The following is a 24967-nucleotide window of genomic DNA, read 5'->3' on the forward strand; positions in this document are numbered from 1 at the left end:
GGTCAGGCCGAGGGTTGGAACTGGGAGTTTGGGGATTGTGTGAACCTCCCACTCGTTAGGTTTGTAGTTTTCATAATGTGGGCTTGCTGAGACACTGAAGGGGAGCACACAGGTTCAGGGGAAAAATAAATTGAGTATGAAGTCGAAATATGTCCCATTGTATTCTGGGAAGAGGTACATATATATATATATATTTAGTGGAAGTCAGTTAGGGTTGTGCTAGTAACCTTGCAACATAACTCATCATTCTAAGGACTATTTGAGTGTAAGGAGAATCAAATCAGGAATAGAAGCTTCGAAGAGGCCGACATACTTAGAGTAGCACTGCCACATGGTGGTCATGACCCACAATGTGTTTCTAGAAAACAAGTCAAGCCAAGCTCAAAGTTCACCATGAACATGTTAGTCTATATTCATTAAAACTTAAATTTGAACAAAAAAATACAGCACCAACACAGCTGATTTGAATGTTTTTGAACACAACCCATATAGCCTGATACTCTGCCTCAAAATTTTGCTGTGTGAAATAAAACTGAACCAATTCATAAATGCAAGACAGTCAAACAATGTATCAACACTCAATGAGCAGTCACTTCCTTTACTGTATGCTGCTGTGTGTTTGCATGTGCAAGCCAATTAAATAAAGTTTATGTTAGCAGCCACTGATCTGAGCTCATTTTTTATTAAGCTGCCAACGAGCAACCTCTCAAAATTGTTTTCTTATTGTTTGTTTCCCCTAGTGTGGGAAAACAACAATACGCATGCCAAAGTGTTTGGCAATGAAAACGGATAGCACATATTTGATGCCAAGTGGGGCTGATCGCCTCTTGCCCTCTGAAAATTGATTGGCTGTTTGTCAAATTCTGTTTTTTGTCATTTGCTTGTGTCTGGCAGAGGTTAGTATTTCTTTTAAAGAAGACAGTAACTGTGGCCACCATGATGTAGACTATCCTCTTCTTTAGCACAAATGTGAAAATTTAACTTTTGAGTAAATACTTACAGTCCCACTTCATTAAAAATGTGTTTTTCTTTTCTGAAGTCCTCTAAAATGTTTGATTTTGATTTGTATCTGTGCAAAATCTGAGATTCACATGTATGCCGGGCAAGCTAAATTAGTTATGTCACTAATACAAAAGTCAATGCGCGTCGTATACTGTAAAGACACATCAAACAAGTAACAGTCTTCAACACAACACTAGCAAATAAACCCGAAACCCCCAGAGCAGAGCAGACTTGTCAGTACAGAGAGCAGAGTTGGTTTTAGCACAATGAAGTTTTTGACAGCAGACATGGCAGAGTGTACAGTTTTTGGTTGTAATCCTGACCAATTGTGAACACACTGGAACATTGTAGCAGATATTACTGTATGTTTGACGATGACTCTCGACATGTCAACCACTGCCAGCCTTAAAGCTAACAAGCTAACAAACAACAGAAACAATAAAAGATGCTCACAACACTTAACATTCTGATATGTCTGCTATCCATCAATGTTGGTGTACAGCAGACTCCTTATCTGAGTCTGGGTCTGACTGAGGCTTAAAAACACCTAGCACAAACAGTGCTGAAGAAAACACGAAGTAAAACCTAACGCAAGCGTGGTAGTGGGCGGGGTGGAGGCCAGATTGAGAATTTCTCAATGGGGAGAAGGGTAGATCTGCTTCCAGACCCTTTTAGTTTTTTGTTGTTTTTTTACTTTTCATGAAAAAAAAAAAGGTACAATATCCTGGTTTTAAGTCATGCAATGTAGTTACCGCTCCACAATTTGTTTTCCAACTAAAACCACCACGAAGGGCCACACACACACACACACACACACACACACGCACGCACACACACAAAAATATATTCATGATTCAACTTTATGCTGTGACTATCTTGCAATGGGATCATGCCAGCCAACATACAGCTCTCCGTGACTTGAAATTAATTTGGGCCACAGGTGTAAAGTGGAAGCCAGTGGCCCTTTCCCAATTTCCTGCCCCCTACTTCCAGCCCTCTTGCCTGGACCACATCCATCTTCTAGCTTGGCTTATATTTTGATCTCATCTACACACCTGTAAAGTTTTGTGCCTGCATCTTGCACAGTTGTGATGCTATCAAGTTGGCAAAATCTGCCCACGGAAAGACAGACAGACAGACAGACAGACAGACAACACAGGGCAAATTACTCAGAACAGTTTCTGTGGTAGTTCCCGCTACAACTGATGTCACCAGGACCACATTTTGCCATGATGACACACGGACTCAGGAGGTGAAACCACTACCAGTCGTCATGACGTTGTTACAGCTGGTAATCATTTAAAAGATACAGTGGTGGAAAAAAGTTTTCGGACACCCTTAAAATTTTACACAATCTCAAATATTATCATGAAATATTTGTGGAAAAATCATTTTTGTGTTTCAAAAGGTGTGGCTGCATTAGACACATACAAACAAATACAAATTATATGTTTTTGTTTATTGTTTACAAGAAAAACTAACAAAACTAAATTCTTGACAGTTTCAATATGTCAGTTCTCAACATTGTCGGTATCAAAGTCAGCAAATAACAGAGAATGTGTTCAAAACTGAACAAAAAATAAATAAACCATCACATCATCAAATTAATATTTAGTAGTCCTGCCATTGGCACGTAGTAGAGCTCTAATCTTGGCTGGCATGTTCCCCACGAGCCTTTCACGCTGTTGAGGGGTAATCTTGTCCCATTCTTCTTGAATTACTGCTTTTAATTCTTCTAAATTCTTTGGTTTATGCTTTGAAACAGACCTTTTGATAATCCACCACAGATTTTCAATGGGGCTCATGTCCGGGATTGAGCTGGCCACTCTAAGACCTGGATACTGTGCTCCTGCAGCCAAGTTCTACTGGCCTTGGATGTGTGGCAAGGGGCATTATCTTGTTGAAACATCCAGTTTTTACCTCGACGGAACAGTGCACGCGCAGAAGGGAGCATGTGGGTTTCGAGAATGGTACAATACTTGGTAGAGTTCAATGTGCCATCACAGACAGTGAGATGACCAACACCAGCAGCACTCATGCATCCCCAAACCATGATACTGCCTCCACCATGCTTGACAGTAGGTACTGTACATGCTGGAGATAATGCTTCGCCTGGCCTTCTCGTCCCCTCACATTAGTAGGAGGAAGATAAAGCTGGAAACTGGACTCATCTGACCACAAAATCTTCTTCCAATTCCTGGCTGTCCAGTTCTTGTGTGCCTGGGCCCAACGACGCCGGGCTAACCTCTGTCTCTCATTGATCAGGGGCTTCTTGATAGCCTTGTAGGACCTTAAGCCATGATCTAAAAGTCGTCCACGTACAGTGCGGGTGGAACACTGGACACCAGTTTGGTTTGACCACTGCTGCTGAAGCTCCTGTGATGTCATTCGGCGGTTTTGCCTGCACATGCGGATCAGGATGCGGCCATTTCTTGCTGAAGAAACCCTTGGACGCCTAGACCCTGGTTTGTCTTCCAAGCTGTTGGTTCGTCTGTATTTCTGCAGAGTATATCCAACTGCTGAAGGACTGCATCTGCACTTCCTGGCTATCTGGCGGCAGCTGTACCCTTCCTGGCTGAGAATCATTATCTTCAGGTGTGTTTCCTGCGTTCCTTGTTTTAGCCATTTTTGTGTCTGAAGAACTTTCAAATGTGCTGGCTTTATGTAGACACGAAGCTTGGCAACAAAAATTGTGTCTTTTAATAAAAAGAACGACCTTCATCACTGGTACCAAAATGACCCAATACTCAAAATTTCTTATGTATTTTTATGGAACCAATCAATTTTAAGTTTTTAATGGCTTTTTTAGGATTTATTTAGTATTTTGGCTGTGACTGTACTAAAAGAAATTGCACTTGAAGACCTAAGAGTGATTCTTAATGCAATATTTTACAAATGCATGGGGTGTCCGAAAACTTTTTTCCACCACTGTACACTTTCTGGTGCTGTTAAATAAATGACATTGATTCACCCTGCGAGACAGATCTTAACACGGTAACGGTGCTTTGTAGAGTTTATATGCTCTCTCCCGTCAAGGTCTAAATGAAACACTGCATGTTTGATTTGCAAAACCAGTGAGAAACAGTATATATTTCAGACACTTTAAGTATGGAGACATGTTCTAAGTCACAAGGATTTTGACTGCAGTACCTGAAAAGAGCCACCAAGGCGCTCCAGAGTGGCGTGAAGAAGGCTTCCTCTAAGCTCGCGAGGCACAGGTCTTTTGAGCTGGCTGTGTTTAGGCATTCAAAGGACAGCAAACACAGTGACAGGAGCTGATCTGAAACATAAACAAACACCCATAACATTTATTATACAACAATTCAGCCTTAAACATTTTCAACAGCAACAGGATATTGCTGCTGAAAATAAACACAGTAACACTTTCTACCCATGCAAACGTAAGCTATCCACCCTCTGTCATCATGCTTACCAATTGCAATATGAATATCTTTGACGATGGCCTTTAGGTGTTCTCTCAGTGCTCTCATTTCCAGCTCCTGGATGTTTGTCTCGTCCTGACCTGGCTGAATTAAGGTATTACAGGTCAGCTCTGAATCAGAGCCAGTGTCATCTGCACTGCCGTGGACAGGAGCCCAGTCCAGCTGAGTCAGGAACTGCTCCAGATCTTCAAACGAATTCTCCCGATCCACTGTCACCTGTGTGTGAGGCTCCTCCCCTTCCTCATCATCATAGCTGGTGTGGAGGTCGTGAGAGAGCGAGGGCGAGAGTGATGAGCTGGTGCTGAAACTCTGACCGCCGACGCTACTGCCCCTGGTCGGCTTCTTCTGGGTCTCTGTATGAGCGATATCATTTTCACGTAAACAAATGTATTCATATTGATGTAGCAGCCAGTAGTGATTATAATCTAACCTGTCACTACAGCTCTTGTCACATGGCTACAGCATGGCTCCTTTGCTAGTGTCATGTGCATTTTTTAAGCCATGTGAAAAAACAATCTTCCCCCAGGCCTCACCCAGAAATGATCACTTTGAGCTTAGTTGGCAGTTATTGAGCATGGTCAGTAGGTTTGGGCCAATGTAAATTCTATGTGTGATATTTGGAGTGTACCAAATTTTACCACTAGGTGTCGCAATTGACTCAGCAGCTGCTCTATAGTGGAACATGATGAATGAGAAGGCCCATAAATGAAGGTGTAGCAAATGATACATGTGCAGTCTAGACAGGAGTAACTCTGCCATGTCTCATCACCTCACCCCAGAAAACACAAAAACTTTCTGGTAAATAAACACAACATGGGCAGAGTATTTCTTCTGAAATTTGATCTCCTTTATGTTGCCAGCCTCGGCTCACAGCCAAAAAGACACTAGTGGCTCTATCTGGGGGGGTTGTAGGCATTGGTTAGATGCAGGGTTCATTTACACATACTACCCACACTGTTTTAATACAAAGCTGGTTAAAAATCAGCAAAGTATTCCTTCAAGAGTCCTGAGGATTTGCACAATTTACACTCAATTCTCAGCTGAGCAGCAGCTCTGTGCCTTGGCCAGAAGAGGGAGCAACAAAGGTGGGTACTGCAGCAGTATTTACAAATGCAGAGAACTGGTTGGCAGTGGAAGGAGTGATATCATGGACATAAATTCCACACAGTGAATGTAAATATAACCTAACAGACAACAGTCCAGAAAATTTAGGAAAAAAAAGCACTATCAAAATTGGGTGGTCTACAAATAAAAGCATACAGTACCGGATTTGACACAGTCTTGCACAGTCGCAACTCAAAAGCTAGATATTTATTTTGTCAGTGGTAAAAAATATGCTGATAAAATGGCCACTGTCGAATACAACTACTAAAGCCCCCGTTCCTAATGTTTCAGTCACTATACAATCTACTGGCCAACTTTAGCTGAGCACATTTTAATTCCCCAATGTTCAATTAAGGACCAAACCAGCTGCCACAAAACAATAACAGACAGAATCTGAGAAAATGTGAACACAGCCTTTTCCACATGAACTCATCTCTGGCCCTACCTGGATTAATGAGGTTGTGAGTGCTGCGAGAAGGCCTCAGTGGCCGGGCAGGACTCTGGGGGAGGCCTTTGCTGACGATTGGGTAGAGCCTGTTGTAAATCCGGTACTGGTGTTTTCTTAGCAGTTTCACCACTGGGTGATCAGACTGGCTGAGGACAGAATACAAATGTTAGTTGATGCTCATTTGGCCTGAAAATGTAGGATGTCCTCTTACAAATAGTGCAATGGTAGCACCCCACAGCTAAGCAATTTCCAATAAGATGTATCATAAGAGAAAACAATTAGGCTGGTGTTTTTTTCCCATTTATTTATAACTGATAGCTTATATAACATATTTAAAACCACAAACATTTTCTATTTTATTTCATCTATGACTGACCACAACAACAAACAACAACACATACAGACTGTATGTCTGTGCAAAAACATAACTTTGTAATTATCTGATTTAAAGGAAAATTTCACCTTGCACATGATAATATACAGTACAGGCCAAAAGTTTGGACACACCTTCTCATTCAATGCGTTTTCTTTATTTTCATGACTATTTACATTGTAGATTCTCACTGAAGGCATCAAAACTATGAATGAACACATGTGGAGTTATGTACTTAACAAAAAAAGGTGAAATAAGTGAAAACATGTTTTATATTCTAGTTGCAGCTCAGATCAGAGACCAGATGAATGCCATACAGAGTTCTAGCAGCAGACCCATCTCTAGAACAACTGTTAAGAGGAGACTGCGCGAATCAGGCCTTCATGGTCAAATAGCTGCTAGGAAACCACTGCTAAGGAGAGGCAACAAGCAGAAGAGATTTGTTTGGGCCAAGAAACACAAGGAATGGACATTAGACCAGTGGAAATCTGTGCTTTGGTCTGATGAGTCCAAATTTGAGATCTTTGGTTCCAACCGCCGCGTCTTTGTGAGACGCAGAAAAGGTGAACGGATGGATTCCACATGCCTGGTTCCCACTGTGAAGCATGGAGGAGGAGGTGTGATGGTGTGGGGGTGTTTTGCTGGTGACACTGTTGGGGATTTATTCAAAATTGAAGGCACACTGAACCAGCATGGCTACCACAGCATCCTGCAGTGACATGCCATCCCATCCGGTTTGCGTTTAGTTGGACGATCATTTATTTTTCAACAGGACAATGACCCCAAACACACCTCCAGGCTGTGTAAGGGCTATTTGACCAAGAAGGAGAGTGATGGAGTGCTGCGGCAGATGACCTGGCCTCCACAGTCACCGGACCTGAACCCAATCGAGATGGTTTGGGGTGAGCTGGACCGCAGAGTGAAGGCAAAGGGGCCAACAAGTGCTAAACACCTCTGGGAACTCCTTCAAGACTGTTGGAAAACCATTTCAGGTGACTACCTCTTGAAGCTCATGGAGAGAATGCCAAGAGTGTGCAAAGCAGTAATCAGAGCAAAGGGTGGCTATTTTGAAGAAACTAGAATATAAAACATGTTTTCAGTTATTTCACCTTTTTTTGTTAAGTACATAACTCCACATGTGTTCATTCATAGTTTTGATGCCTTCAGTGAGAATCTACAATGTAAATAGTCATGAAAATAAAGAAAACGCATTGAATGAGAAGGTCTGTCCAAACTTTTGGCCTGTACTGTATATATCAATCACTCATCCTGTGTTACATTGAATTCAGGAAGAAAAATTTATTTTTCTCCCACATCTCAACAGTGAATAATCCAAAAAGGCCAACATTCTTCATTTTTAACAAAAGTTAAAAACTGTATTAAAACTATGTTAAAACATCCTTTTACAAACTCTCACACAACTCATGCAGAATAATCCAAGTCTCATCTATCCAGTCCTACCAAACGCATGAATTTGCACTAAAACCTTATTATCTAAGTCACTTAAGCATAAACAGTGCAGGCCCGCTATTTGCTCTCCTTTTTTGGATTCTTCGTCCACCGTGGAAGCATGCAAGAAAAACAATGTTTTTTTCACCAGTTCAATGGGACTAACTGACACACAAATAATCATTTGGGGTGTGAAGTTTTTCTTTAAGAGTCTATACTACTAATCTTGCATCATACTAACTGGAGCCATCTCTAAATATAACAAAAGGGAAACAAACACTTCTAAACCAATATATATTGACAGGGCTGACGCAATACAACCAAGCAAGACTGAATCAACTTTCTGAACACATCAGTACATGCGCTGGTGTGATGGCAAAACAAAAGCTATCATTCAAATCTGTTTTTGTAAATATTAACACTGCAAAATGTGTAAGAATGATGACTGTATAATAGGGGTCAACTGGTTATTGGCTGCATTATTCATCATTTTTTTATCAGAATCATGTTTTTTTTTCTTTGTCCGATTACTGATACAATAAAGTAATAAGGCTACTATGCGTCTGACAGGGTAAGACAAACGCAGACTGGAACTGCTCCAGTGAGCAAGTGAAGCTTTGTGTCCACTGTAAGGAAGCAACTATTTGTGATGTTGCAATAAAATCACAATCTTCAGCTGAAGTTGCAAAAACAAACAGTGTTTCCACTGGTAACATTCCGCTGTGGCGGCAAAAAATATATACACCACAAAAGAAAAATCAGTCAAAACCAGTCAGAGGATGTTGTCTAGCTCCAGTTCTATGAACACAAGTACTGCAATGAGAGGAGGAAGGAGTGAAACTGCACCTGGATGTGGCAAGAGATACCAGCAGATTACCATAGTTTATAAAAATGCAGTGCAGCGAGGATATAGACATTTCCTACACTAGATGTACATGACGAGGATCTGCTGATGCACATTTGACCCCCATTGGACCGTTATTGAGTCACTCTTGTTTGTTAATTTTAGTAGAGAATCCAGTCTGCAGTGTAGTTCATAAATTCACTCAGAACCATACAATCATATTGAGTTACATTAGGCTTCATGATCAGAGTTTCCGTACTTTGTGTATACTTCTGTCCATACTTTTTTTTTTTAAGATAATGTCAAAAAGTTATCTTTTGCAGCATTTACTTAAACATAACTCATTTGTGTTATCTACATTTTAAACAGTGAGATTTTAACTAATAGTCACTGTCGGCCCTGAAAGCAACACATTAGTCAACCTCTGTTGTAAGTGTGTATAGCATTCCTAACTGACAGTAACATGGAGAGTAACTGGCTGAAATGAAGGTTCAAGCTGGTTGAACACCACCTGAAACCTGAAAACTGGTCTGAGACCAGGGTTTACATCAAATTAACTTGTTATAATACAGATTATTTTCAGGCATACGTTTCTATAGTGACGAAGATATTCTGCAATGTTTGTATAAGGAAAGACTTTCAGGGCCAGCATAATTCTCCCTGAATACCCCTCGATTTACTGCATCTAACTGACAAATACACTTAAACCTCTGCTGACGGGGAAGATCAACAATACAGCCACATATATATAGTATGGTATGATCTGCTCCGTTTTATTACTCAGCTAAATTTCATGACATCCAGGTGTGTACAGCATTAACTGGGACTGTTACTATCATGGTATTTTATCACTGGAAACCAGCTGTTTGTGTTCAGATGGCTGAACATAAAAAAGTGAAGAAATGCTGATGGACATGTTTTATAAAAGATACGTATATTGGTGTTAGAGATTCAAAAAATGTATAAACAGCCCGTCTGCATATTGAGAAAGAATAGATTTTATATCAAAATATTGAGAAACCTTTTACTGACAAAGGCTTTTTAAGAAGTTGGTTTTTAATAATCCTCCTATCGTCCAAAATTTGTTTCAAGTGACTAGTGACATAAAAATAATAGTTAGCATGTTAGCCGTTAGCATAGATACAGCCGGGGCGCATAGTAGCGTCAGACCTGTTAAAACGTAAGTGAACGGGCATACTTCAAGTGCAAAGTTAGTCAACTAAACAAGCTTTTTTTCCACAAAGACCGCCTCATATCATTAGGAAAAATGTCAGAGAACATATAAAAAACGACACGTAAACATGTTGTCTTACTTTACCGGTGTGGTACCATGTTTGTTTACCATTTAGCTCTGCTTTCCAAAGCGCGGCCGAAATATCGAGAGAACAAGCAGTGATCTCATACTGTGTCTGAAATCTCGCGAGAACAAGCAGCAATAGCTGGAAGGCAGAACCAGACAGTAGCCTGAAAAGTTCATTCATTTATTTTATAAAAGATTTATAGAATAATGGCTGACTTTTTGCCAGACTTCGACTGTGTGGAGGAGGAATTTGATTTTGCAGAGTTTGATGGCCGCCCTTATTTATTTGAGCCAGAATACACTGACGAAGAGCTTCGTGAAATTGAAGAACGGAGGAGGAGAGAGAGAGAGCGCAACAGGTAGAGGACGAGAGAGGAGGAATGGCTGCTGCAAGGTTGCGTAGCTCTGGAGATTGGTGGTGTACCTCTGAATGCTGTGCCCCAATGCCCACAGAAGAGGAATGCCTCTGTTGCAAGGAATGGGACCAGTTGCAGCCTTATTTTCAAGGTCTGGATGTGACCGAGGACGAGACACCTCCACCTGGAGTAGTATCCAGCTGGGCTTTATCTAGAGTTTGCGAGATTTCAGGCACGGTATGAGATCGCTGCTTGTTCTCGCGATATTTCAGCTGCGCTTTGGAAAGCAGAGCTAAATGGTAAACCGACATGGCACCACACCGGTAAGGTAAGACAACACGTTTACATGTCCTTTTCTATATGTTCTCTGACATTTATCCTAACGATATGAGGCAGTCTTTGTGGGAAAAAAGCTTGTTTAGTGGACTAACTTTGCACTTGAAGTATGCCCGTTCACTTATGTTTTAACAGGTCTGACGCTATGGCTGTATCTAGGCTAACGGCTAACATGCTAACTATTATTTTTCTATCACTAGTCACTTGAAACAAATTTAGGACGATAGGAGACAGGTTGAAATAAACCGAAATTTCCCTTTAAACTATACCAAAATGGTTGTGTTACCTGAGCAGGTAGGAAACCAGACCTGACACTAATGTGACATCATCAGGATTCTTCTTCAAGTTGGCTTTCCACAGTTTGGGCCAATCCTAAAGAGATTAAAAAAATATATATATATATATAATTGATTTATTGGCAACTATATCAATAATTTCACACAATGCTGATTAGTTGATTCATTTTAACAGGTCAACATAAAATTGACCAATGCCAAATTTGGCAATTGTTTTCTTAAGTTGTGCAAGAACAAGCGTCATTGGAAACACAGATGCATACAGTTGTTGGTCTTGTAGTGTTTCACATATATATGCGAAAATACCCCAGGTCAGACACCGGTCAGAGCAAGGAAGTGCAGCTCCAGGCATCACTTTGTGTTCTGCTAACTTGTAACGCCATTCAACTGTAATGCCACTAATCTATCGGTTTTTACATATTTATGATGTTTACTCGCAAACTTACATGGTCTTGCTCATATTCCAGCACGTTGGTATAGAGAGCACGCTGCTCTCGCTCCTCTGTGGTCATCGCCCCAGACGCTGCAAATCTCCTGTAATGATACACACACACAAAAGATTTACGTACATCTACATATCACCCTCATAAGTCATGAGTGTGTGAATATCAAGAGTCACTGATGTTATTTTATTTATTTTTTTTTTGTCTTTATTGAGGAACCACAGTATGAAACCTGCGTCTTTATAGACTGAGTTAGCATTGACAGAAAGGCTTATTTAAAATTAACCAAATTACTATCACTACACAGGCTAATTTGACTTTCAATTCCTTATAAATTGATATGTCAGTTATCCAGTATATATTGTATGTTTACTGCCATGATCACTGAATTAAACACAAATAACAAAGGGAGGACATACTGATTTTTTCACACATCTGTGTTGATGCAGAATTTAATACCATCATATCCCACTTCCTATACAACTTAATTTAAGCATTGTTATATCATAGTATGGATGTGTCAACAAAGTTTTTCCTCATTGGGATTTTTGATTGTTTATCTTTAAAATTATGAGCCTCAGAATGATTTCCAAAACTAACTAAACCCTTCCCAAGTATTTACTGAGTGCTTGTTGTTGTCGACAAAAAACAATAATTCTCTTTCTATCATTTAAGATTGAAAGCAGAAGCTAAAAACAGAATAAAGTTTTAACCCAATTGAGTGTGTTTGTCCGTGTGTTTGAAAATCATGGTTACCTGTTGGCCTCTTCCTGCAGCCTTAGTCTTCTCTCCTCCATCTTCCGCTGAAGCTAATGTTACAACAAACATTAAGGAAACTTCCAAACATCACAGTCCTCACATGGAGCCTATGAGCAAAGATGTCTTTGAGTTTAAAACAAAGACATCTTTCGATTATAATTTGTGGTGAAGAAACCAGCAAAGATAAACATTCCATTCTTTGAATATCACCATTTAACAGCTTAATATGATCATTTACAATTATTGAGAGCTGGTCACTAGGTCATCTTACACCTGTTAAATGTCTGCTGTCTGTCCTCCTTCACACAGCTCACCACTCCCACTGAGGTGGGAATAGCTGAGAATATGATATTAATTAGGACAAATCAAGTCAAATATGCTCTTTTATTCAAGCTTCAAACACTGCCTCAGTGAAAAACACTGAGATTAGTAAACCCAGCCTCTACCCATCCAGCAACAAAGATGGAGACTTCTACAGCACGGTGAAAACAATAAACAAGCTGACATCAGAAGGATACAGCATCCTGCCTGGCTTTAGCTATGATGAGGTTCTCCATCATCTGCCTCTGGAGAGAGAGCGTCTGCAATGGAAAAGATGAGAAGAAATGTCATTCATACAATTAAGAATGATTATGACAAGCATTATGTTAAGTCATATTCAAATGTGAAATTAGCTTATGGTCAGTTTCTAAATATCACCAGGAGAAACAAGAAGTCAAGCAGTTAACACCAACATACTGAGGTAAAAGTGAAAGAAGTGAAATGTAAAGCCACCATGTCGTGACCCATCAGAATTCCCATCTAAAATCTACAAAATCTAGCCTATACAAAGTTAGGGGGAAAAAAAAAAATCGATGCTTCAATTTAATTGAAATGCAGCTAGGGGGAACAGTTAGGCCACATTGATGCACAAGTTCTGGGCATTCAGTAGATGCATTTTCAAGAGCAGTAACTTTAAATTAAACGGAGTGAGTAAATTTCTAAGATATCCAACTTCACAAGCAACCAACTGAGCAAGTGCAAAAGACACAAAACAGTGCCTTTACAGCAGATTATGATACAGTACAAAACAGTAGAAGAAAAAGAGAACCCAGATCCCAAAAAACAACCAAAAAAATAATATGATACTCCTTTTGGTAACCTTTCTCACTGCAGTCCAACGCAAACGCACAGGTTGCTGGAGTTACAGGACACATGATTCATTTTACATTTAGTCAAACCTGTGATTAGACTAATTGTTGTTCAGTTCTTGTTTTGTTTTTTTTCCCCTACTGTTTAAACTTGTGGATAAAATGTTTCTTAATTGAGAATAAAACTACATATTAAAAATGTATTTTAATCATTTCAATTACACAATTCAAAGCAATTAAAGCATTTTGTCACAAATTACATCTTATCTTTTCTGTCCTGCTACATACAAATTACTCAAAAGTATTGAAATACTTATTTTAAAAACATTTAAGTGGAATACCACCCATCTCTGACCACGATACAACCTGCAATGCAACAAGGATAGGGACAACACACAGATCAAAAGCATAAATTATTAACCATTAAAACATGACTACATCAATCCGTAGTGATATCTGTGACAGTTTGCAACGCCAACAACTTCAGAAACTTCCAGACACAAGCAATTAAATAACTTACTGTAACACAAATTCTCATCTAATGTCTGAAAAACATATAATTTTGCTTATGAAAACATACAATTAATGCCGCGTAACAGGTCGTGGCTATTTTATCTAGGTTTATTTATCTTCGCGTGCGCCATTTTAACTATTTAAATTAACGTCACTCCTCTCTTGAGTGACGTTTAGGTGACACGAAAAAAACCCCAGTAGATTTAAAAATATTTTTTGAACGATTTCAGTGTTCCTACTTGCGTTAATTTATTAGCTGATACGACTTTACCTTGAGAAATGCCTTTAGTTTTCTCCAGTAAGCATGGAGCTCCACTTGACGCCGAAACATTTTCCGTATCTGAATGACAAGTTAACATTAATCTAAAGACCTCCAATAGAGCACAGCATTTATATCGGGTTAACGTACAATGTTAACCGAAGCAATTAACAAAATGGCTAATGTTACAAATTAAATGTCATGGTCTCCCTTACCATCTTTTTTTCTGACTGGAGGTAGTTTTCACCAAAGAGATGAGTACGAGTAGTAGAGGAGTGTCTGCTCTTTGACTGAGACGATATCTAGCTTTAAATAACCCATGCGGTCCAGAGCAGAGGTCAGTCCACTTCTCCCAGGTACTCATTCATCATCACGTCGCGTCACGTTAACGTCGATATCAGACCGGAAGTACTACCAAAATCCAAAATAAATGCGCATATGATGTCGTTTAAAAATGTTAAGACCACTATTGAAAATAAGTATGAATGAGCTTTATATTTAGGTTACGGGGCGTGTTCCTTAGGTTGATACAGCTATTATGAGAGTAGTCAATGTTTTTTTTTTAACTAATCACAAATTCAGAGGCAAATTTTCACAAGAGTTCTTCAATCACATGACATTAAAGAGTCAGTTCACCCTAAATCAAAAAATACATATTCTTTCTCTTTCCTGTCATGCCATTTATCAGTCTAGACAGTTTTGGTGTAAGTTGATATTGGCTGTAAAGATGTCTGCTTTCTCTCTTATATAATGGAACTAGATGGCACTCAGCTTGTAGTGCTCAAAGCGCCAAAAAAAAATACATTTGAAAAATTTCACAGTAATTTCTCCTCCCAGAAATCATGGTCTGGTTACTCAAGACAATCCACTGACCTTGTTGTGAACAGTTTTATGTAGGAATAATAATAAATAATAATAACACACTGGATTAATATAGCGCTTTTCAAGACACTCAAAGACGCTTGACAAAGAGCAACAACAGCAATCCAATAGGGGGGTAGGGAGGGAAGTAGTCCAGAAAGGGCGGGCGAAGTACACTGAATTTAGAGATTGTAGGCAGTTTTGAACAGATGTGTTCTGAGGGTTTTTTGAAGGTAGAGCGTGTTTAGGGAGTGAGTTCCAGAGGGTCGAGGCAGCAGGCCTGAGAGTGCAGGAGGGAGTGTGCTGGTGGAGGAGCTCAGACAGGTAGGGGGGAGCCAGGTTGTGGAGAGCTTTGAAAGTGATGATCTGAAGTGAATACGCTGGGGGATGGGGAGCTAGTGGAGGTTATGAAGGACGGGGGTAATGTGGTCACGGGTGCGGGAGTGTGTGAGAAGACGAGCAGCTGAGTTCTGGATATATTGAAGTTTCTTGAGTGTTTTGGCTGCCAAACTGTAGAGGAGGCTATTCTAGTAGTCTAGAATCGTTTCATTTATACACGCATCACAGTGCAGAAGGAAGTGTGCATCTCATGACAAGAGTACAAGAGGCTTGCGCTCCTGAAAGCTTGACTTGTAAACATTATTGGTGTCCTCCTTGGCTGAGCTGTAACATTAGCCAGCTCAGCTTGCAAGTTGAGCTAGCAGTAGATACACACTTCGTGCTACGATTAGGTTAGGCCGCAGCCTAGCAAAGACCTACACTCTACTGAGTGCACTTTCTTACATTTAAAATACATTTATTGCCCCTTATAATGAGTGGGTAGCAAATGGGAAAATTCACACATTTTGAAACTTGTTTTAAAATGTTTTCATAATGTTGGACTGAGTGGGGCCTGCTCAGGCTGCTGCTCCGTTATGAAAGTATCGTGCACGACACAGTGCAGTATTTCACATGCAGCTTATCTGCGTATCAGAAATAGGAACCCAAAACAAATTTCAACTTGTAACATTTGTCTGTTGTTCCATCGTCATGAGTATAATATTATCAATAAATGGGACATGTATTCCTGCAAGACAACTTCTGGTGTCCAAAAAGTATTTGGTCACAGACTGAAAGGTCTCTCTCCTTCCCTCTCTCTCTCTCTCTATCACACACACGTATGCACAAACACACATACCAAAGACGTCTTCTGGTAGGCCTGACCAGGTGCGAGCCTCGCCAGACGAGCTTCATAATTGGCTTTCAACTTCTGGTTCAAACGTGATGCTTCTTCAATGGGTGTCAGCTCCCTGAAGCACGCGCACACACACACACACAAACAATTAATATGTAACTTAGGGGTTGTGTCAAAGGCAAATATAACAATCTCTCTTTACACATGTCAGTGTGACAGTCACAGAGAAACTTGCTTTCACTGCTGAATATTTAAAATCAACTTGGCTGACATTCTCATAAAGAGCTCATACAACCACCACCAACATTCACACATGGCAACGACAAAATTCTTTAGGTTAAAAGTAATATTTTGCAGAATATATATTTGTCAATTTACAAATACTCTTTAAGCAAAAAGAGAATTGAGTGTGAAGATGCCAGTAAGAGGGAGCAACACATTTAAAACCTTGGAAACCTGATTAAAGACTCTAATATTTGTATTGACGTCAGAGGTTTTTCTTTGTCGCTTTGGTGCATTTCTTAGATTAGAAGTGAAATTCTCAAAACTACTTGTTCAACCTCCATATCATAAAAGCAATATCATGCTTTTACACAAAGTGAAAATGCTTTTTTACATTCATGCAAATGATTATGTACTTCTTTATTTAAATAACTCCTCAAAACCTACTTTTATAGAAAGGCTGTTTTATAGTAAATCTGGTATTTGTCTAGTTTTTATCCCTCTTTTATCAGTTTTACTATTTTTTGATTACACACTGTTTTATTTGGTCCTAGCCTATGCTCAGTGTTTTTTTTACTTATGATATTACTGTTTTTTTCTTGAAGATGTATATTATTTTATCTTGTCTTGTAAAGAACTTTGTAACTGTGTTTTGAAAAAAAAGTGCTATAAAATTACATTTTATTATTATGACAATTGCCTGCTGTTTCTTACATTACCAATTGCTTAGGTCATCAAAACGGATTATAATGGCTCTCTGCTTGAATAGTCTTACCTTGCTAAAACAGGTAGTTCATTGCATAAGTTATTACATGCAAAGTGGCTGAACCAGTTTTCATAATCTGTTAAGCATATTTTCTTTTCATTTCTATTACGCTTCTTTTGTAAATGTGTCCTGAACTGATGAATTGCTCTTAGGTGAATCTTGACTTTCACCAAGGAGGGAGAATGAAGCCTTAGGTCATCCAATTATTAATCGGTTCTCTAAAATAGCTCATACATGTGCATCTTACATGGATAAACAATCAAAGAGATTGTTTCCTTGCTGCATTGCAAGGAAAGATATCCGTTGTGATGATAAAAATCTGCAGCACAACAAACAGAAACGTGGGGAGGTGCAGAAAGACAGCAGGGTAATTCCCCACACAGCGCTGCATGTGCAGTTCTGCCTAATGGGTGTTTCCTATGTTTACATTTCTCATTTTGTATTTTCGTTCCCTATGCAGTGCTGGGAAACAGTCTTCTCTTTCTCTTTTCCGTGTTGCAATGGCATGGTCTGTCAAGAAATGACAGTACAAACACTAAATGTGTAAACGAGAATCCTTCTCAATCTCTTGCAATCAATCTCCCACAAACAGTGATGTCTAACTTTCTACTTGAAATGCCAGAAAAAGTGCCACCTTGTGCATTTTCAATTTTCGTAATCAAAACCTTTACCGTAGTTTACATCAGGAAAGTACACCCTTATATTGATAACATGGAAAAGCAATTTGGCTATCTTGATTGTAAACAATGACACAAGAGGGGTGTACCATGAAGTGAGATTAGTGGGTTGGAAAGATATGTTGAGTCTAAAGCCAGGGTTTTTCTGTGTCCGAAGGTGGCTCTCTTTTAACCTGGCTAGATCATCAAAGTAAGTTATGCTGCATGACTAATCTAGTCCGGAGCAGGTTATATTCAGTGTTTCAACTATAAATTGGCTAAAATGTGGCTTTCACTAATCATTTCCTTTGGAAATAGCATAATTTTATAGTCAATAGTAAATCTATGAGTGATACAGATTGTCAGCCGAGGGAATATGTTGTTAAGTGCACCATATCAAACCTGTTGAGCAGTAACCAAACTAAGCCGTGCAATTACAGTAGCACTGTACACATCACGTTGCAACCTATATAAGTGATGTAAAAGAGCTGAGCAAGAATTCTTTGTTTTTTTGTTGTTGTTTTTTGCAAGGTTGTTGCTGCTCTCACTGAGCTACTGAATGTGTTTGTAGTGTTTTCTGATACATTTGCCCACACCAGCTTTGCCAGAAGCCCTCTGTAAAAGCACAGGTAGCATTAGCCTATATAGCCTGTTTATCACTGCTAGTATATAACAAATGGAACATCAATTAGATAACTGATTAGTGTATTAATATTTATCACAGATAATATTCAATCAATAAAATTCCCTTCATGTCGATTTGGCCAAAAACTAAAGTGATTTCATGTCTCCCTCATTGTGGGACAGTAAACGACAGTGTCAGTAAACATACATGCAGTTTGTCTTCCCGGACAGTGAGCTCTGGAACTTTTACCTCATTTGAACTCTTAGTGACTAAAGTTGGGCATGCTAACCCATTTCACTGTGTTTTAATTTATCGCCCTCCTGGTGTTAATGGCTCTTTTTTTTTATCCGAATTCAGTGACTTCTTAGCCTCCATAATTAAATTTGAGAATATCCTCCTTCTTGGTGATTTTAACTTGGCCTTAAATGACACCACAAACACCTTTGCAGTGAACTTTGTAAAAGTCACTGATTCTTTCAATTTTACCCAACATGTCAGCGGCCCAACACACATTAAAGGGCCAGTGTGTAAAATGGGTTGAAAACAATGACATCAGTGGTCAAATTCTAGATTGCAGGGCTCACTTGCTTGCCCCTCCCGTCGGGTAAATGATGGTGGCCTCATAGGGACAAAAAGCCTTGCGCGAGTTTTTCAGGGGTAGGTCTATCTAGCGACGAGGTGAATGTTTATTTAGAAATCTAAACCATGTTACGATATTGTAATGAATCCCTCACGGGCAGGAGACCAGAGGAGCGTTCGGGAAAAAGGCCAGTTTATTTGAGCACTCCAGAAACTCCGGTAACACTCCAGGGGGTAAGAGACTCCGTCCCAAACTCTGACTCTTCTGGCATAACAGACACACTTCATACACACATACTCGTTTAACATACCGAGTGGGGACCCCCCTCCCCTCTCTGCTCAATCTCCAGCCCACACACTGACTGACAGCGTAGCCTGTAAACAGAGCTCAGCTGTTTATTTAGCCTAGCGATATCTCCGAACTATAGTAGCTGCAATGGACGACTTCGAACGCGATTTTGAAGAGTTTCTTGTAGCGGACACAGACCCAGAGCCATACCTGTTTGAGCCGGAGCATACAGATGAGGAACTCCATGTGTTTGATGCTGAGAAGAGAGGCTGAATGCACAGAATGGGATTCGGTGCTACTGCTACCATCGTTGGGGAGATATATCATCAGGAGGAAAAGCGCCGCAGAGAGTGCATCACAAGGAGTGAAGTTGCGTCTTCTTTTCCTCACAGATGACGGTTTGGGTTCATTCTCTCCTGTTGCGTGGTAAGTGTGGTCCATTCGCAAACTTTATAACTAAAAAAACTTTTCACTACTCTCTATCGACGAACTACTAACACTCTGCTGTTTCTTCCTCCTTCTTCCTTCCTTCCGCTGTCTTCGTTGGTTTATTTATACACGCGAAACGCGTTCTCTGGCTGGCTGGATTGTCTGCTCGGTCTGCCTTACATACATGGCAGCGCAAGATGGCGACCTCTCTAAAGCAAGGCCCTTGCTATATATATATATATATATAAAAGCATTATTATAAGGCTACGAAAACCAAACGAATTTTATTTTATAGCGATCATACACTTGTATAAACATATTAATGGGTAGAATATTCAGATTCAGATTCAGATTGACAATAAACCATGCCAAATATTACACACTGGCCCTTTAAAGGCAACACTCTGGACCTGGTTTTCACGCATGGATTAAAATTAGACATTATCGGCTCTGAGGAGCTGCTTGTGACTGATCACGAATGCATTCTCTTTAATGTGTCTTTTAACACTGATTGTACACTCAGAAAGCGTGTTATTCGTTCATGTATGTTAAATGACCTGTCTGCCGAGAAATTCTCCTCTGTTTTTAACAACAGCATAGGGCAGCTTTTTGGTGATGAGAGTGATGCTAATTCTCTAGTTCACACTTTTAACTCACATTGCTCTGTTATTTTAGACGAGATTGCTCCTCTGAAACCCCACACAGTCGCTACTATTAATTCTACCCCCTGGATTAATGATGACATTCGTTGTTTTAAACACAAATGTCGCCGTATCGAGTGCCTGTGGAAGTCTTTAAGGCTTCAGGTCCATCATATTTATTTTAAAGAACTCTTAACGGAGTATAACTCAATGGTTAAAGCTGCTCGGGCCTCTTATTTTGCTGACCTCATTTCCTCTAATAAGCAGAATCCCAAAGTTGTTTTTGACACTATAAAGACTCGTCTATTCCCAGCCTCCTGCGGTGCCCGTCTTCTCTGTTAATGACTGTAACAATTTTCTGTCATTTTTTGTCAACAATATTGCTAGTGTTAGAGCAAGTATTACCCCCTCCTCTGCTCCACCCCCTGCTCTTCCTTTACGGCAGCCAATACCGGATCGTTTCTTGTCCATCTCCCTACAAGATTTAACTAAGCTAGTGAGCAGTATGAAGATCTCCTACAGCCCGTTAGACATCTTGCCCATGTCTCTACTGAAAAAAGTTTTTGGTTCCATCGGCTCTTCCCTACTCTACATTACTAATTGCTCACTGGTCTCTGGCTGCTTCCCCTCCTATTTTAAACAGGCGGTTGTCCAGCTGCTTCTTAAAAAGCCCAATTTCTAAATTGCCTTTTATTTCAAAGACTTTAGAAAAAGTCGTTGCTAACCAACTAGTCCCTGCCCTAAATAAGCATTGTATCCTTGACAAATTTCAATCTGGTTACCGTCAGAAGCATTCCACTGAGACAGCACTTCTTAGAGTGTCTAATGACATCATGATGGCCTCTGACACTGGTAAATGTATCATCCTAGTGCTGCTTGACCTTAGCGCAGCCTTCAATACCGTGGATCACCACATCCTGTTAGATAGGCTCAGTGACTGTGTTGGCATTTCAGGCAGTGCCCTTGACTGGTTTGCCTTCTACCTCTCTGGTAGAAGTTTCTCTGTAGCATCTGGTCCTTGTATGTCCGAGTCCCTCCCCCTTTCTTGTGGGGTGCCTCAGGACTCAGTGCTGGGTCCAATTTTGTTTGCCCTGTATGTGCTTCCTCTTGGAAAAATTATCAGCAGGTTTGAGGGTGTATCATATCATTTGTACGCAGGTGATATTCAGCTGTATTTTTCTTTTAATCCTGACAGGACCGACAGTCTGAATGTACTGCATGACTGTTTTTCTGCAATTAATGACTGGATGGTCAACAATTTCCTCCAGTTTAATGCTGCTAAGACCGAGGTCCTTATTGTCGCTCCTGACTGTACTGCTTCTAGGTTGGCGAGCTGTATTGGGTCCCTGAATTCAAATATCCGCTCTAACCTTAGAAATCTCAGAGTTATTTTTGACCAGGCCATGCACTTTGATAAACACATCCATGTGTTGACCCGTACATGCTTTTTCCACCTTAAAAACATTGCAAAACTGAGATCTGTTGTATCACATGGTGAACTGGAAATGATCATTCATGCCTTTGTGTCATCACGTCTGGATTACTGCAATTCTCTTTTCATGTGTCTCAGCAAAACTTCTGTAGATTGCCTCCAACTGGTGCAGAATGCTGCTGCCAGGCTGTTTACCAAATCACCCAGAAACTGCCACATTACTCCTGTCCTGGCCTCCCTACACTGGCTTCCTGTCAGCTTTAGGATCCAGTTCAAAATCCTTGTTTTAACATATAGAGCCCTTCATGGTCAGAAACCTGTGTATCTGTCTGACCTGCAGCATGTATACGTTCCTAGTAGGACACTTAGGTCGGCCGATCACGGTCTGTTGGCAGTTCCTCGCACTAGGCTCAGAACTAGAAGTGACCAGGCCTTTGAGTCCATTGCGCCCAGATTGTAGAATGCCCTCCCACAGAATTTGAGAGCCGCAGCATCCGTCATAGTTTTTAAGAAGCACCTTAAAACCTACCTCTATGGGCAGGCATTCTTCAACTTGTCTTAACTGACTTAGTTTTGCAACAACTGCTGCAGTTTCATTTTGTGTCTCTGTATGTTTGTATGTATGTATTCTTGGTTGTATTTTAATCCTGTGAAGCACTTTGTGAGTTCTCTCTGTGAGAAGTGCTATACAAATAAATTTTACTTACTTACTTACTTCTTGAGTTTAACATATAAATCTGTTGGCTGGCTCTGGCTTTGTTGAACTTGCTTCGTGTTACAGCTGTATGGACTTGTCGATATAATGGCACTGACATGTTCACTGACATTAATATTTACTTATGAGTGATAAATGAGGGATTTTGAGCAAGTTATGAGCTTTTGCAGTGTGGTGCCATTTGTACAAATTATTTTGACAAACACATCTACTGTTCTGCAAATGTTAAGGATGTTTCAATAACTGTACCAAAGTGACTGAGAAAAACTGTAAGAATCATCAGTGAGTGTAAGAATCTGATGTTCTGACCTGCTTGGTCAATTCAATGCGTACTCTGAATGGAAACTAGAAGTAACTGGTTCTTGGAAATCTCTGCTGTGTTGCTCACGTCAGAGAATATCTGTCAATAAATGGATCAATATTGGTCCTCCTTGATAAAGAAATGACCCCTACTTTTTGCTTTTGTCCTGTGACTCCACTGTCTGCTGTTTCTGGAAGACTTCTGGAGGCAGAAAAGGGGAGAGTTCGCTGCTACCATCTGACAACACCCTGCGGTGACCAGTCTTTGTCGGGCTGGTTGCCTTACGCCCTGCGTTAACAGCAGTATGAGATGGAGGGACTGTGGCAGCACAGGTGAAACAGAGAGACAAAAAGTTGTTACTAGTGTAAAGAACAAAATCACAAGGCTATACATTGGCTAATTTTAAATTGGGAGCCCTGCAGCAGGCTCTGAGTTAGCCGTGATTGAATGGTATGTTAATAAAAGACATGATTCTGATTCACCAGTGTTTGCAGCACTGGCAGCTGGGACGACAGCAGTCTGATGGGGCTCTGACTGGCCAGGTGAACAGGTAGCGGAGACAGAGGCAGGGAGATCAGGGGGGTCAGCTGTCTTCCCTATAAATGACTTGGCTCTCTCCAGACACTGCTCAGCCAAGCTCAACATCCGCTCCACATCCACCGCAACCATGATCCTCTCCTCCGAGGCTGTGACGGAAAGACAGAGACGACTGAGAAAGTCACTGGATGATTGGTCTAATGCAGGTCTACCATATAAAGGTCATCACATGGCATTTGAGATCTGATTCAATTACATGCTAATACACAACCACTATACTCAAGTTGATTAGTTCAAGTCTAGTTAGAATTCTAATCTGTGTCTGCAGGCTGCGCTGCCTGTGCTCTGCTTCTCCCCATGAGTCAAGTCAGAACTGGTCACTGACTGTCACATGTTCAATCCTTGTAGGATTTTCTCTTGGTCTATAAACTTATCAGTTTAATGGTCCAGAAAAGAGCTGACTGTGCACAAATTATCTGAATAATTTGAATATTGCAACTTGTAGGTCAAATACATATACCACCATCCTCAAATACAGCATGTGAAACTGGCTTTAACTGCAATAAATTAGATAATTAGTTGGCGTGTGAGATTTCATTACATATATACACAGTTAAGTTATTTCTTGTCCGGTCTTTCTGATGGGATGGGAATCACCTGAGGCCCCACAATACAATCATATTGCACTTTTAAAAGTTTTCCATAAGGCTAGGCAAATAATGTCCCAAAAGGAAAACTTTGTCAACATCTGTAGTCAACATCTCACTGAAAAAGAAACTAATTTTCTTATTCTAGTCGGCTACCAAAAGTTAAATTTGTGTATTGTCAGTTTATAAAAATCAATATTTGCCATTCATGTATCAATACAAATATTGCCATGCAGAATACTGCGATAAAATGCCGTACCTATTTTTCTCTTCTCCCTATTAAACTGTGCTGAGTTTCAAAATAATAAGCTGGAAGGACATTTTTGGATTTGAGGGGCCAGACTGAGGTCAGTAACAAAAGATTGTGTCTTTGAATGACAAATAAAAATCAATAGCTTGATAGTATTGATTTCTCTGTAAGTGTAGGTTACATACTTGTGTGAAAACAGCAAGATAATTCAGCAAAATGAACACATTTAGCAGTGATATTTTCACAAAGGTTCAAGATGAACATTCGATGTGAAGCCCATTTTAAAGGTATTATAATGTTGCAGTTGTGACATTATATACATGTGAACATGTGCCCATGAACATGTGCCCATGAAAGTAAAATCACCCTAAAAAAACAGCACAAAAGCGTAGGGTAAAGTACAGGACCCACAGCACCCCATTGTTGATGATATAAGATGCCTACAGCGACTGGTCTGACCACACTATTGTGGAGAATAGTGGAGAATCAAGTCTCTACTTTCTTTAGATCCTACACTTAATTGCCAGTTGATGCGAACTTGTTTCTCTGAACTCACATAGAGTAAAACATGGACTTTTCATGCCCACGATGAAGGCATAAAAAAGCATGTTGCAATGACACAGGACAGCTCCATCAAAAAGAGGTCCAAGCTGCTTTGCCAATAAATAAAAGCCTATTTCATAGTCTGTATTGATGTTATAGTTCTAACCCGATAACGAGGCAGGTTTAACTGCTACATATTTGAATGAAGGCCTTCAAAAGTGAAAGTTTTTTTTCTGATCAGTCTG

General features: G+C 40.1%; 1 protein-coding gene across 2 annotated transcripts in view; it reads right to left on the reverse strand.

Annotated features, from left to right (window-relative positions):
• vps9d1 (VPS9 domain containing 1) overlaps positions 1-24967 on the reverse strand; it is a 54698-nt gene that overhangs the window by 27555 nt on the left and 2176 nt on the right. For both annotated transcript variants that reach the window (XM_049573718.1, XM_049573717.1), the window contains 10 exons: positions 23228-23431; positions 22898-23063; positions 16094-16205; positions 12672-12734; positions 12151-12203; positions 11398-11485; positions 10942-11027; positions 5995-6143; positions 4436-4798; positions 4153-4282 (listed from right to left, as the gene is read on the reverse strand). In XM_049573718.1, the coding sequence (XP_049429675.1) occupies positions 4153-4282; positions 4436-4798; positions 5995-6143; positions 10942-11027; positions 11398-11485; positions 12151-12203; positions 12672-12734; positions 16094-16205; positions 22898-23063; positions 23228-23414 (1397 nt within the window). In that variant the 5' untranslated portion in view covers positions 23415-23431. The remainder of the gene's footprint in view (positions 1-4152; positions 4283-4435; positions 4799-5994; positions 6144-10941; positions 11028-11397; positions 11486-12150; positions 12204-12671; positions 12735-16093; positions 16206-22897; positions 23064-23227; positions 23432-24967) is intronic.

Source organism: Epinephelus fuscoguttatus, linkage group LG4 (assembly GCF_011397635.1).
Source record: "Epinephelus fuscoguttatus linkage group LG4, E.fuscoguttatus.final_Chr_v1".
NCBI lineage: Eukaryota > Metazoa > Chordata > Actinopteri > Perciformes > Serranidae > Epinephelus > Epinephelus fuscoguttatus.